Genomic DNA, 14,153 nt, shown 5'->3' with positions numbered 1-14,153 from the left:
CACATAGGATCATCGTAATGCAAAAAAGTAGGTATTGTGTTGTCAGCAATAATGATAAAAATAACAGGTTTATTTGCGTTGCAACTCAAGCCACTAATTCAGAAAACAAACTCATATTAAATCAGAGCTGATATAATGACTCCTGCTGTATTAGTGGGATCATAATCTTAAAATCTAAAAAATCTGCTTTATAATCTGGTGCCCCTTAGGTTTGAATTATGGTTGTTCTTAATGACCTCGGATAGACTTTCTGTGATACACTGAAATAAAAAATCTCAGTGTTTTGGTACAACTTTGGTCAACTAGGAAGGATGGATAAATTTTTAGAGATTTTCTGAAACATAGTCAGGAATCTTGTGGAGTGATACGTATCTCTCAGTTGTTTGTGAACAAGTTGAATTAAGTTCAATTTTGTTTACTTCCCTTTTTTAACAGTTAATTTTCAAAGTAGACTTTCGATTTTTCTTTAACCAGAGCGTTACAGTGGAAGGGTAAAAGAGCCACAAGTGGCTCCAGAGCCTCAGGTTGCAGACCTGGTATAGCTGTTACCTCTAAAGTTTGTTTGTTTGTTAAAAAAGAGGATTCCACTACAGTCAGAGTTAAACAATCATCAACAATAAGACAGCATACCTAGAGTAGCAATGTGTAAATCTTGGTCTACAATGGTCGGCCTTGCTGACCATACATTGTTATGTGTAGTGGGAAAAATATGGGAAAAATATTGGACCTTCTTAGTCTTCTGGTTCTGTAAGCCACTATTTGGGTTCCCACATTACACAAACTCGGGTTAAGTGTCCCATTTAGATACATCTTTTTAATTTTTTAAATGGCACTGCCAGCTGCATGGATGGGCTTTCAGTGCAATACCAACACATTCGTAAATTTCCAAGGTTTCTAGGTAGAACAGTGTTTGGAACAGTAATTAATCAACTTGACCTATCAGTTATTTAAGTGTTGTGGACAAAAAAAGACAACAATCCTTTTTTTTTTAATGAAATTCAGGGATCAGTCTTTGTTCCACAATAAGAAATGAGAACATAACATACCATCTGACACACAGCTCTGATTGGGCTCATACTCTCGTTACCATCCTGATGGTCAATTGTGTTTGGCTGTGACAAAGATGATCATTCACACCATTATTTCTCTGTGTGTTTCACTGCATCTGTATTTGTTTCTCCTCACCTTGTGCAGCATTTCACCTGTGCCATAGGAAGCCCAGCACTCTTCATTGTAATGCTTGATCATTCAATCCCTTCTTCCATTAAGATCCGATACTTCCAAACCTCCGTCAATACCTCAGAGCTTTTGCGTGTCTTTTGTATCCACCTTGCTTTGTGTGACAACTTTGAGTGGTTTGAAACGTGTTTCTTATTTGGTTTTGTTAACTGTTGTTTGTACAAATTTGTTCAAATCACGTTTTATTTTTCTGTGTGATAAGGATAGACATTGTCCCTGAATGTGTTGCTTAGATGACCCTTTAGATCTAGTAACCTGTATTTTAAACAGAGCACATCGTAGTTGTGTATTTTATGAACCTCCTTTGGATACAGTGCAGTCCATACATCACCATAAACTCTATTCATGTATTTGTATGTATTAAAGGAAGTACAATCCCAGCTTTAAAGGTCAGAGACGTATGCCGACCTTATATTTCTTCATTTGTTCATTTGTTTTGTGCAGTATGTGAAGAGTGTGTTCATTTCTTTCTCATGTAGCTCACCGGTCGGACCTTCCAGCAATGCTGAAACCTGCCCTGCTGTCTTTGCCATGCAAGCACATCAGCACAGTGCAAGTGACACATTTACATCATGCAAATGAGCGTGTCGGGGACAGCAGTGTTGGTTGAGGCAGATGTTGAGTCTGGTTGGCAGACTGCGTCTCATGGAGTGATGCTAACATTCTCTCCCATTGCTCTCTCTCTGCTCACCTTGCATGCTCCGCCCTGCTGCTCTGATCTGATTGGTCTAGCACTGCCTGTGCGCCCAGGAGGGCAGGACTACTGTGTAAGTGTGCATAGAGCTCATCTCATATCTGTTGGCTTCTTGTAGATCATTTTTCTCCAGCCTGTGTATATTCTAGTCCTAATTTCACCTCACGTCAAAAGTTTTCAACACTTACAATAAACCTGAAGCCTTTAATACTACCATTTACCACATTCAGGCCTCAGCTTTGCTAGCTAGACAAACTCCTATATTACATTTTTCTGTCATCGTTCTATTACCTGCATACCCTTCTTTTCATAAATAGCTTTTCACTTTTTATTTCTAAGTTCAGCTAGTAGAAAGAATGCTGAAAAAAGAACCTATTCTAAAGAAGCATTCTCATTATATGCCAGTATAAAATTTTAAAATCAAGTAACTTTAAGTTAGCTGGTTTAACATCTTTCTTCTAAATTTGTTTTGAAATGTAAGCTCATCTTAGTTCTTATTGTTATGCATTTGAGACTTAATGGTACATTAAGTCACCTGAACATTAGTGTTCTAAACCTCTAGTTCTCTAAATGCATTTGATCTGATTAAAATTCAACTTTAACCGGTGAAAAATTAAATGTACTTCAACATTTGATTTGTCTTCAGTTTCTAAAAGTTTTTCATTTCCTAAATGTTTTAAAGACTCCCTCAGAAAAAAAACATGTTTCTTTGTTTTTTTAAGCATAAAATTGTGGCATTTTCTCATGATGGAGGGCATATATATTAAGAAAATTCAGCTCAAAATTGTATTTTTGAATATTTATTTAAATTGTGGTGAATCAGGAGCAGATTAAAAAATGCAGTCTGAAAAAGAGCTTGTTTGTAACGTAGAAAATAAGATGGGCGGGTCACAAGCACCCCGCTGCGACTTCTCGGCAGCGGGGAGGGGGAAGGGGGTGGGATTGCTCCTCTGTGCCAAAAGTCCCCCCCCACAACTAAGAGGCGAATTTCCAATGAACTATTGCCGCTCTGCATAAACGAAAAAAACAACACAGGCTTTTTGATTTTGGTTTAAAAAATTGAACCACTCAGCACGCTTTTAAAAGTTTAGAAGCTGTTCGTATTGGATCTTTTAAGCAGGAAAAATTGAATTACACTTTCCATGTTTTTTTTCTTGGATGCTTAGATTGCTATTTTGTATAGTTAAGATTCAGATTTATTATTGTAGCACTTTAATTTGGTATTTAGGAACACCTGATCGGCAAAAACGCGTAAAGCGAACTATTCATAAGGTAAAAACTCTTGGTGGTGTCCGATTTTATTCAATTTATTTTTTTCTTTTATAAAACCACAATAGTCCTTTACTTTAGTCTTTTATTTATTTTTTAGTTTTCTCACACATGTACTTTGATTAACCAAAAGGCTTTTAGGTTTCTGTTTTGCTGAACACAAATCTAAATTTTATTATGAAATCTTTCTTTGTTCGATTATTCTGAACATGTGTCGCTGGATTCCATAAAGGATGGAATTATTTTGGGCACGCCAGAGATTATTGTGGTTTTCAGTCTATTTGTCTTCTTGGGCATTGATTTAACTTTATTTTCACTTTTATCATAAGTTTTATCTTTATGTAGATATTGGGGGGGGGGGTAACTTTAATACATCTTTTTGTAATGGGTACTAACTGCGGCACACAATATATCTTCAAAACAGGATTTCACCTTCCAATTAACCTTTTTTTTCATATTTTCATTGTTATTGTATCACTGAGATCATATTTTCCACACATTTTCAGTTTATTTGACAGCTTTTCTTTATTAGTTAAAATACTGTGCATCCAGTTTTAAACCAAAGACTATCTGTAAGCTTGATTAAATGTTTATTTTAATTTGTAGTCGTATGATTTCAATTACGAAGTATCTAAAGTATAAATGAGAATGTTTCTTAACACTGTTGTAAACTAAAACAAATTTGTGGGGCACAAAAATTTTGAACTCACAAAAGAGTGATATTGAGCAAAAGGTGGTGGCATAAATGCTACTGTAAAGATGATTACCACAAGACCTTGTTTTCTCTCATAAGTAAAAAACGATTAGGAACTTTTACTTTATTAACAAGTAGAAATCTATGCTGTGCTTGTCATATAATGTTCATATATGAGGACAATTATTCATGAGTGTGAAATATTATGCATTAAATTGATGCACTGATAAAACCTTAGATGTTATTCACATCCATGGATGTGTGCGGCTCAATGTTGGGCTACTTTGCTCTAACGCTTACATAAAATACTAAACTTTTTCCTTTTTCTTCTTCTTCACTTGATCACATTTGTATTCTTTGTTGACATTTCCAAAACAATCTGTGTGTTTTTAACAGACTTTTCAGCAGCTTAGGTGAACTCCACACCATTTCTCAGAGAAGCTATGGAACCACATTCACCATCCGCCCTGGTAGCCGCTACCCCGTCACGCGACGTACCCCCAGCCCAAGCTCGGGCTCACCTGACCGGGGTGATCCCCTTGGACGATTTTCAGGCTATGGCCTTCCAACATCACCAACGACACCACCACAAACCATCCTCAAGTCCTCCAGCCTCAGCTTACCACAGGAGCCCAAAGAGGTGCGATTTGTCATGAGGAGCTCAAGCGCTCGGTCGCGCTCTCGCTCCCCATCCCCGTCCCATTCCCCGGGGTTAGGCTCGCCCCTTTTAGCACTTCGACCCTTCCACCAGAAACCCCTCCACCTTTGGAACAAGTATGACGTCGGAGACTGGCTGGAGAGCATCAATCTAGGGGAGCACAGAGCAGGGTTTCAGGAACACGAGATTGAAGGCTCTCACCTCCCAGCTTTGACCAAGGATGACTTTGCAGAGTTGGGAGTAACACGAGTTGGACACCGCATGAACATCGAACGAGCACTAAAGCAGCTGCTGGAAAGCTGACCCCTGCCCTGAGACAGAGCAACAGTTGGAGAAAAGAAAGATGGGGAGGTGTAGAGCTGAAAAAAATGAGAAAAACAGTACAGACTGCTCCTCTTTTGCTCCAGCTGCTTTTATGTTTAGTATGAAAGACTTTTACATTGTCACTCTGCATTAATGCTCTGCTTAACACTTAACATAACATTTAGTTCAAAGCTGAAAATTGAAATATGGATATTTTTAAAGGAATCAAATTGTCTGATATGATCAGTTTACTTGAGAAGATTGGCTGCTTGAAAATTGGCTATTTTCTTTTTCATTTGACCATTTTTATCTCTCACCCACTCAGACAAAGGCCCTCCAAGCTTTAAGCAGTTGAAGCAAAAGAGCAGGAGTATGTGTTTCTGATTCAAACACAAAGCTCAGTTGCCTTTGAAAATAATTTATTAAGAAATCCACAGTGAGAAACACTGCAACGGAAAAAGTACCGGCACGGCTCTAACAAGGTGTGCCTGCTGTATACCTGCTGTCAGTTCTAAACTGGAGACTTGAGGTGGAGCTCCACAGAAGGAGAAAACCCATCTGCCTTGGTACCCAGACTGTGCTATCTAACATATTTGGAGAATGTTTAACCAACACTCGTGGCTTTTTTCATATTAAATTTCTTTGTTTTTTTTCTAAAGGGAGTTATATATAAATAATTAAATGCTTTATATATACACAAATATCTATATCTATATATATCTATATATAGATATAGATTTATCACAGATATAACTGTTTATATGTATCTAAATATTTACAATATATATGTATCTAAATATAGATTATTACAGCAAAAAAGTCTGAGTTGCAGAGAATAAACAAATAAAGGAAAACATAAATCTGCAGTTGTATTTGGAGTTTAGTATAGACAGAAAATTGTTATTCAGCCAATAGTTTACTAATTTGTATCAGTTCATATAATTATACTGTAGATACATATTTATATTTAAAAGAAAAAGTGTATGGATTCAGCATTTTTTGTTTGTTTGTTTGTTATCTGCCATGTGTACTCAATTTTCTCCCCTTCTTTAACGGTAGCATGACTAGTTGCATAGTTTTTGGGCAGTTTGTCTGTTTTGTTTTTTTGCTTTACCTATACGGTCTTCCGTTACTCTAAAAGGTATCCTATAATGTGACGCGAAAAATGTGACCCAGCTGACACCTATCCCCACTGTCTCAGCTACAGATCCCATCATCTCACAATATCCTGCGAGCGCCGCTAACAAAGCCAGCTACTTGCTTTAAAAGGGGCTCTTTCATTGTTGGCTTGTTTATACTCAGGGATGGAAACTTGGGCCGGGAAAGATTGGTGGCTGTTTCAATAATCATCTTTGGCAACAATTATTTTAGAAAATGTTCCACAGCTAGTAAAATTTCCATCCCTGTGACCCGGTATGAGGATTTCTTGAGCAAGATGCACAATTTCTGTTATTGATAGCAGTCAAATAGCAGATAGGTTGTGAGAAAAGTGAAACGACCTGCAGGATATGGACATTGTTTCTCACTCAGGCTGTGGGGATGGGAAAGCTACTGTAAGTTCCTTTAAAAAAAAAAGAGAAAAAATGAGTATTTTACAGCCTCACTGGGCGCTGCTTCCCTTTATCTCTGCCATTGTCACAGTGAGTTGAAATATTATCAGAAACAAGGGCAACTGGCGCACTAACAATGAGAACCAGGTTCTGAAATGAAACAAGGAGTTTTCCTTGAACAATAGAAATCAGTAATTGTATTCAGTGTTGAGTAGCCTCTGCTGGCAGTAATAAACAGTTTTATTTGCGTAAAAACAAAGCATTTTGGCATGAACTGTTTTTTTGACAGGATGCCATAAAATCTCTGAAACCCTCGAAAACTTCTGCTCAGCAGGAGCCTTCAGTCAGAATGCCAAGGGGTGGCAAAAAAAAAAAGAGTTAAAGCTTAATTTCTTTTGTTTTGGTTTGGTTTGGTTTCTTTGCAGTTTTAAAGCGGGTGGTGAACAAATCGCTATTATCTGGGTTGTAGGAATAGCAATCACTGCCTCACTGTGACCTCACTGATTATTTTACTTTTTGACTTCAGTGTTTTGTTTCGTGGATTTATGTGAACTTTTGGTTGATATTTATCTTTTGTTGTTGTTGCTGACCCGCTACCCTCATCCACTTGGGTAGATTTTGTAGCGTGTAGAACGTGAAATCTAAATCTGTTCCGAATTTTAGAGTGACGGGGGGAAAAAATATGACAGAAAAATATTGTTTGTTCTGAACATACTTACTACACTTGTAAAAAAAAAAAAAAAAAAAAGAAGAAGAATGAACAAACTTATGATATTTGTTTTTTATCACAAGCAATGTAAATATAATAGATTTCATATAAATTTTTGAAAAACTAAAAGTATATAGATCTATATATGAATGTTTGGCATATATGCATAGTTAACCACCTATGGAAAAGGTGAGCAGATTTTATTCTTTCTATGAACTCTTGAACTTTTGAACTCTGAACAATGAACTAGGGGATGATTTGCACAAAAACAAGGTGACAAGGTGCTAACATAAAAAGCCACTCATCGTCCAAGCGCATGCATGCATCTGGATTCCCCTAATCTTTCGGTGTGGTTTTTCCTTTTCGACACATGTATGGCTGCGGGTCCACGTGTGCAAAAGCTTGTTTGTTTCTATTTTTGTGTATTTGTTTGGAAGAGACAATGAGATCGCGTGAAAACAGTGAGCGTGTGGTTAGTTGTTAGGGTTTACATCTTAGGAGTTAGTCCAATATAGCCTTACTGTACCATCAGAGATTGCCGGTTGTTGCTGTGTTACAACACACATATTTACACACAAACAGAAAAAAAGTGTACACGTCAGTTTAATCAAAGACTTTATCATTCTGGAGTCTAGTTTAGTATAGTGAGATCTAGAAAAAGTGAATTTTTCTGCGAGAATCAGAATGAAATTAGATAAGAACTTTCAGAATAATGCTTTTATTTTAAACCTTACATTAAAAAAAATGAGGGACAAAAAAAAAGAAAAACTCACTTTTTAAGCGTGCATGTGGTGTCGCTCTTCTGTACATCCATTCCCAGATGCGCTCCCTATCCTCCAAAATCTGTTCGGCAGCACTCCTTTTTCCTTTTTCAGACATTCAGTTTCTGAGTTTTGAATACGCTATATTAGCTGATTTAATGAGGAACAAACATAACAAATGAAAAATGTGCCAAAAAGTAACGTAACTTTCCAATGTATATTTGTCTTTGCTTTAGGACTATCTTAGTTGCAGCCTTCTTATGCTGTTAGATACTATGACAATATGGTGCCATCTCCTGGAAATCTTGAGAAGAACAGACATTTGTTACATCCTTCTGCAGGCAGAACTGCAGTCATTGTTGTTTCTTTGTAAAGAAGCAGGCTATATGCATGTCTCTAGATATTTATGAACATATATATAGCCTGCGTATATCTACTTGCATTTACATTTCTATAGTAACTCAGTAGCTTGATTTGATTATTGTTCCCAGAGAGAAAAGTACGGTCTGATCTCAGACACAGGCTGGCCTGGTTGGAGGAATCAGCTCTGTAGTGAATCTTGCTTGGATTGGTGTGTAAGCTTTCTACAGACAAACAGGACAAATGAGCAGTGTGTAACAGACATACACATCAGTTTGTTTCAGAGGAGGGTTTATCTCCAGTCGTATTTCTTAATCAACAAAGCACAATCTACAAAACGTAGGAGGAAGAGTGTGATCTTTCTAAAAAAAAAAAAACACTGGTACCAGCGACCCACCGGAACCAGTGATCTTATCATCAAAGATTTTTCTTTTGTTGTTATTGTTTTTATTTAATTTTTTTCCTTGTTTGCACTGTGAAGTTTCAAACGGTGGACATATCACTGCAACACCTCAGCCTTGTCTCATGAGTAAACTGGGCGCCTCTGTGATATTTCTCTAAAAACCTAAAACTGAAACCATGTTTTATTAAAAATGTATTAAAACTGACGTCAACTCAAACAGTTGAAAGGTGATCACAGAGGTTGAGGCAAGATCTGAGATGTTGCCCAGGATATGTCTACGACAGAGATATATGTTTGTTACCTTATGTAATAAATTTATTATTAAAACATGAAGTGAGTCCCATTTTTCTCTCATTCATAGAATCTGTACTCTGTGGAGTTTTGTTCCAGACAGAAAATCCTTCTTTACATTTTCTACGTGCTGCTTTTTCATCATGACTTGGTTCTTATTTCTTTGTTCTTCAGCACAATCACATTAACTATAATGTAGAACAGTTGTCGATTTGCATTTTAATTCTGTGAAAAGCAAATTAATATTTAGATTTGGAAATCAATCAGGTTAACTTTATGTAGTTATCTTAGATTCAGTCTTTATGTGGTTAAAACAGCAAAAACTCAAAGTCAATCATCCCGCAGGCCTCGGCACAGGGGTGGGGCTACGTGGGGCAGCAGTTTTTTTCCCAGCAAAAAACGTTGTCCCCTCATTTTTTACCGTCAATATTAGTAAAATTATTGACAAAAATTAAGAAATCCTCAATACAAGCTTCTTCAAGCATTAGTACCTTAGCTAAAGGAATTTCTGTTTATTATGAATGAAAAAGCACATAGTTTTCATCCTTTCATTTGTAATGGCTGTCCACTCGGCTGTTACAAAAAGTACCCTGCCCCTATTTTAACATGTTTTAGCTATAGTGTTGCCAAAATATGATATTTTTTTCTCTAAATGTCGGAGATTTTGGAAACCCTGTATGTTTTTAGCTCACCATCTTTTAGAGAGACAGACTAAAATTAATGAAAAAACAAAACAAAAATCCCATTGACACATTTCTGAAATGACTAAGTAAAAAGGCAGACCAGATGAATATTGGAAGCACATCCAAGCTGACGGTTTTTAACTGTTTATTTGGAGGAAAAACTGTATAACAGTCAGCTAACAGAGAATTATGGAATCCATTTCCATTTAGTTTTTTTTGTAAGGATTCAGGAATCCTGAAGGGGTGAGCAACTAAACAACTGAATTACCTGTGACTTTGTTAGAGAACTCTCAACAAATATTTCATGTTTACAGTTAGCAGACTTTGCTAAAGCACAGAAAGTTAGAAGGAGTCACCATAAATGCTGGGCATTCTGTACATCAGGCTTTAATTTGTAATAGTGCTAAAAAAAAGAATTAACAAAATTATTGCAAGTAAAGCAGCTAACCAATGCAGCTCCCTGCTCAAACTGCACACGACACATACAATCACTGGCAACAGCAGGAAATGTGTTGGAATCACATGTTATGTTATGTCATGTCTCAGCATTTCATTCTTCACATTATAAGACAAAGTTGTTTTTTTTCCACATTGGGGAAAACATTGCACTCTTAAGATAGCAGACTTGTGTTCCAGAGTATAGATAAAAAAAGATCAACAGTTTACCTGATAAACAAGACAAACTAATTATTACAAAGTCTGTTTTTTCTCTCCTACTGTCACTGGATAAATAAAGTGTATAAAACATGCTTACAAGAATGTACTGCAGGAGAATCCAAATCCAAACATTGAAAAAAAATCATTTTTAACTATCTGTCAGAGCTGTATGATGCTGAAATTAATCTGTAAAATGTATTTTTTTTTATAAAATGAAAAATTATTTTGTGTAAACATTCAAACCAACTCTAAATTCTCTGCTTTCAGTCCATCCTCATCCGAGTTCTCCTCTTTTTTCTCCAGGTCAAAATTCTGCAAGTGGGGGACAGTGGAAGGTTAATTACACGTCATCATATGAAAACATATACATAATGAATGTAATCGAAAACAGAAATCTGAAAATAGAGCAACGTACCTCCAGCTCTTGCATGACTTCATCCATGAAGTCGCTGGGGTTTTGTTTGTACTCCAACGCTCTGTTGATCATTTCTCTGAACATCTTAGGTGACAAAAAACAGACAAATTTGAAAGCATTTTAGTAATATTAATAGATGATTTTTGAGTTTTATAACATTGTTTTTTTTATCCTTATTAATAGGTAAAACAAACATGTAAACATTTGGGCATAAATAATTTTCATGAAAGGAACAAATAAATAAATGAAATGAAATGAATGAAATCCTGCCAAATAAAAAAAGTGAATTCTGACATCAAAGTAAAGGAAACATTTCACTCAAACCTTAACTACATTGGTCCCATCAGCTGCTGAGACAAAGTAGAATGGCAGCCCGTGTTTCTTTGCAAAGTTGAAGCTTCTTTGAGTTATTTTCAAGTCAGCTGCAAGTGAAAAATACAGCTTAATCACCCAGATCAATTAGCATGAAGTTAAAGTAAAAACCTGAAAAAATAAAGTCACACATACACACAGATGTGAAAATAACATTTTTTTTGTTTTGTGTCAAAGACACACTAACCATCAATTTTGTTGGCAACCACACAGCAGGGTATCTCAGGTCTGTACTCCCTTAACTCCTTAAACCAGTTGGATAAATTCTTATAGGTGATTTTCCTTTGAACATCGAAAACCTGTGGGGAAAAACGTGAGTTTGGTCGTAAGTGTTAAAAGCACAGTAAACCATCATTTCCACAAGTAGAAGTCAGCACCAAATAAACAATTTGTTTTTAAATACCTTCATACTGATTAACAATATATTGTTCAGACGTCAATATCACCTCATCTTCAGCAGGAAGTATCAGAATAAATGTCTAAAGCAGGTGGTTTGAAGTCAAGATACTCCAAATTGCTTAACAACCCTGAAATGTTTATGTGGGAATCCATGATTAGATTGCCCTAACTTAACAAGTGGATAAGACTTTACCATGATGCATGCATGTGCGTTGTGGTAGTAGGAAGGATGCATGCTCTGAAACCTTTCCTGGCCAGCAGTATCCCAGAAATCTGTAGATGAAAAACAGATGAAATGTCATGTGTGATATTTCCAACAGGATAAACCAATTCCCTCTGGAAAATAAGATAAGGTGAGGGTAAGGTGAGTGCTAGAGAACAATAACATTCTGGGATGCTACAGCCAACAAATTCTGTACCCATTTTGGTCTTTATTTAACATATTTTTGCATGGATTGCCAAAATAAAAGAGCGATAACCACATAGTTGTGGTTTATGCTGATTTATTTGTAAGAATACTCCATTGTGCCATGTGACAGCCTCATCATGTTATACTTACCAACCAGTACTTTCTTATTCCCTAGAGTAGTAGTGTGCTTGTAGAGTGTCAATGCATATGTTGACATCTGCTGAGGACGACTGAGAAAAGTGTTAAGGATACTATCTAACAGACCTTTTGACAAATGAAATGCAGAAAAGCTCCATCCATGTGCATCCTTAAAGCTGCTGAAGGATACTATTCGTCCATGAGAAACCTTTCCATCAACCTGCGGAAAGAGAAAATACAGATTCCGTCAATCTAAACTTAAATGTTAATTATTATTATTATTATATTTAATTATTTATTCAAATTAAAAGCACTGTTGAATCACTAATACTCACTTGGATTTACCGACTGCACTGTCTCCCAGACATATTATCTTCACGTTTTCCTCTGCGTCGTATTTCTTTTTCTCTAAATCAAAAGTATGGTCAACATCGCCAGCCATTTCCTCAGTTTCCATGGAAATTTCTCGGAGAAGCACCGGAGAACGGTCTAGTCCCGCTCCCCGCGGGTTTTGCTGCCGACGGCAGGAGCGTTAGCAAGTTTGCCACCGGTTAGCTAACATTAGCATCGTGTGGCTCGCCTTTTTTGTGAATTCTCTTACTCAACAGCTCGATCAAACACTAAAATCAAAGAATTGGACCTTAATTGAATCTGAAAACAACAATAATTTCGTCGTTTGTTAGCGTTTGTTCATCAATCGGTGCTGTGACGGTTCATTTTTGAAAACGGGACAACAGATACTTATAGCCGCTAAAAGAATTAGCCTTTCCTGTAGCGTGCTGTTATAGTGAATAGTAACTGCGTGTACTCTGCCTAATTAAAAGGAAAGGGACAAAACGAAATCCTTCAATTATCTAAGCAAGTAAACACTGAACCTTTGAAAAATCTCCAGGATCCAGTTTGCGTTTCTATGCAACGGGGACGCTTGCGGGACCCCTCCTTAGTTTTTGGTGTTCTTTTCGTTGCCTGTCTAAAATAATTGTCAAACCGTACAGTGATATTTTCAATAAAAAAATAAATGGTGTATTATTGTCGTTGTTGGAAGTAAAAACAACGTATTACAGTATCGTAAAAATATTTGCAGTAGTAGAGTATTTTAAGAATTCCAGTTATTAGTTCTTTGCAACAGATAGCATGTGATTTCTTTTTATGGACCTATACTTTCACTTTGCCAACAAACTATTTTATTTTATTTTGTTTCGTTTTATGTATTTAATATTATTTTTATTTTCCTATGAGGTATTCAATACATGTCTTCCTCGTAAGGAAAGGTGGGTCCCCTTTCTGACCCCACCTTTAACGCAGGGAGTCCTAATAAATTATGTTCAAACCTTCAGTAAAATGAATCTTGTTTGAAATTTAGCTGTGAAAGAACATAGTTTTGCATTAATTCTGTAACTTTTAGTGAAAAAAGATTGACCTTCTGACCCCTCCCTAATGCTTTTTTGCATCCAGCTGCAGACACACCACTGCAGCTCACATTACACCATAACCCTTGTTCTATCTTAGATGACCCCACCCTTACATTGACGTGTTCTCCCTACCATGACAAAGGTGGATAAAGGTGGAAAGATTTCATGTACACCAGTGAAACTCACAAATCATTGAAGAAAAAAGCTTCAACGCAATGTCCAGTGGGTCTAGATGACCCTACTCCCAATGGTAAAGTGCCTAGGATAGCACAAGGGTTAGATAAACCAGTTAGAATCAGACCCTACATTGGCAGCGAGGTTCCAACACACAGGTAACTGATTCACACAGGGGACGTCCTGAGGGCAGTAGTTAGCCACTTGAGAGAACAAAAAGGAGACATTTGTATTACTTGGGGCAGGTGTGTTGTGGGAAATTATTAATTTTCTATGATCTAAAAATATTTATTATCACCAGAATATCAACTCTGTGTTCATCAAAAAAGGCTCAGCTTTCACACTGAGTGGTTTGCTGACGCCTTTGTGGAGCTTTCAAAATAAATGCACCAAATCTAAGCATCTTCCATTTAGTCACTTTTGAAAAACTTGAAGTTAAGCTTAAATATAATAATAACATCAAAGAAGCTGCATTATGGTTAAGTGGCCTAAAGATACATATAACATTAAACTTGCTAAAGAAACATTTTTGATTTAGACAAAAGAAAAACTTTTAAAACTTC

At 36.6% G+C, this 14,153-nt stretch overlaps 2 protein-coding genes across 9 annotated transcripts in view; one reads left to right on the top strand and one right to left on the bottom strand.

The window, feature by feature from the left end:
• The window catches only part of shank3 (SH3 and multiple ankyrin repeat domains 3), a 199,160-nt gene extending 190,187 nt beyond the window's left edge, over nucleotides 1–8,973 (top strand). For 4 of the 7 annotated variants that reach the window (XM_023955918.1, XM_023955921.1, XM_023955920.1 and 1 more), the window contains one exon: nucleotides 4,293–8,973. In XM_023955918.1, coding sequence (XP_023811686.1) covers nucleotides 4,293–4,857 — 565 coding nt within the window. In that variant the 3' untranslated portion in view covers nucleotides 4,858–8,973. Of the gene's footprint in view, nucleotides 1–1,971; nucleotides 2,007–4,292 lie in introns of all 7 variants that reach the window. The other 3 variants (XM_023955923.1, XM_023955922.1, XR_002873416.1) reach the window with 2 other exon arrangements.
• A 769-nt stretch (nucleotides 8,974–9,742) lies between these two features.
• Nucleotides 9,743–12,955, bottom strand: LOC101159434 (RAB, member of RAS oncogene family like 2B). 2 transcript variants are annotated; one of them, XM_023955924.1, is made up of 9 exons: nucleotides 12,880–12,955; nucleotides 12,340–12,412; nucleotides 12,195–12,224; nucleotides 12,017–12,096; nucleotides 11,651–11,730; nucleotides 11,246–11,357; nucleotides 11,011–11,108; nucleotides 10,687–10,770; nucleotides 9,743–10,583 (listed from the first exon to the last, which is right to left on the bottom strand). In XM_023955924.1, exons 3-9 carry the CDS (start codon nucleotides 12,218–12,220, stop codon nucleotides 10,509–10,511), a joined length of 555 nt encoding a protein of 184 aa, XP_023811692.1. In that variant the 5' UTR covers nucleotides 12,221–12,224; nucleotides 12,340–12,412; nucleotides 12,880–12,955; the 3' UTR covers nucleotides 9,743–10,508. The 2 variants fall into 2 exon arrangements, with proteins under 2 accessions (XP_023811692.1, XP_004069734.1); XM_004069686.4 differs by having other exon boundaries at nucleotides 12,340–12,952.
• Between the last annotated feature and the right edge of the window lie 1,198 nt (nucleotides 12,956–14,153).

The sequence above is a fragment of the Oryzias latipes genome, chromosome 6 (genome assembly GCF_002234675.1).
Source record: "Oryzias latipes chromosome 6, ASM223467v1".
In the NCBI taxonomy this organism is placed as follows: Eukaryota; Metazoa; Chordata; class Actinopteri; order Beloniformes; family Adrianichthyidae; genus Oryzias; species Oryzias latipes.
This window is presented reverse-complemented; position numbering and strand designations above follow the sequence as displayed.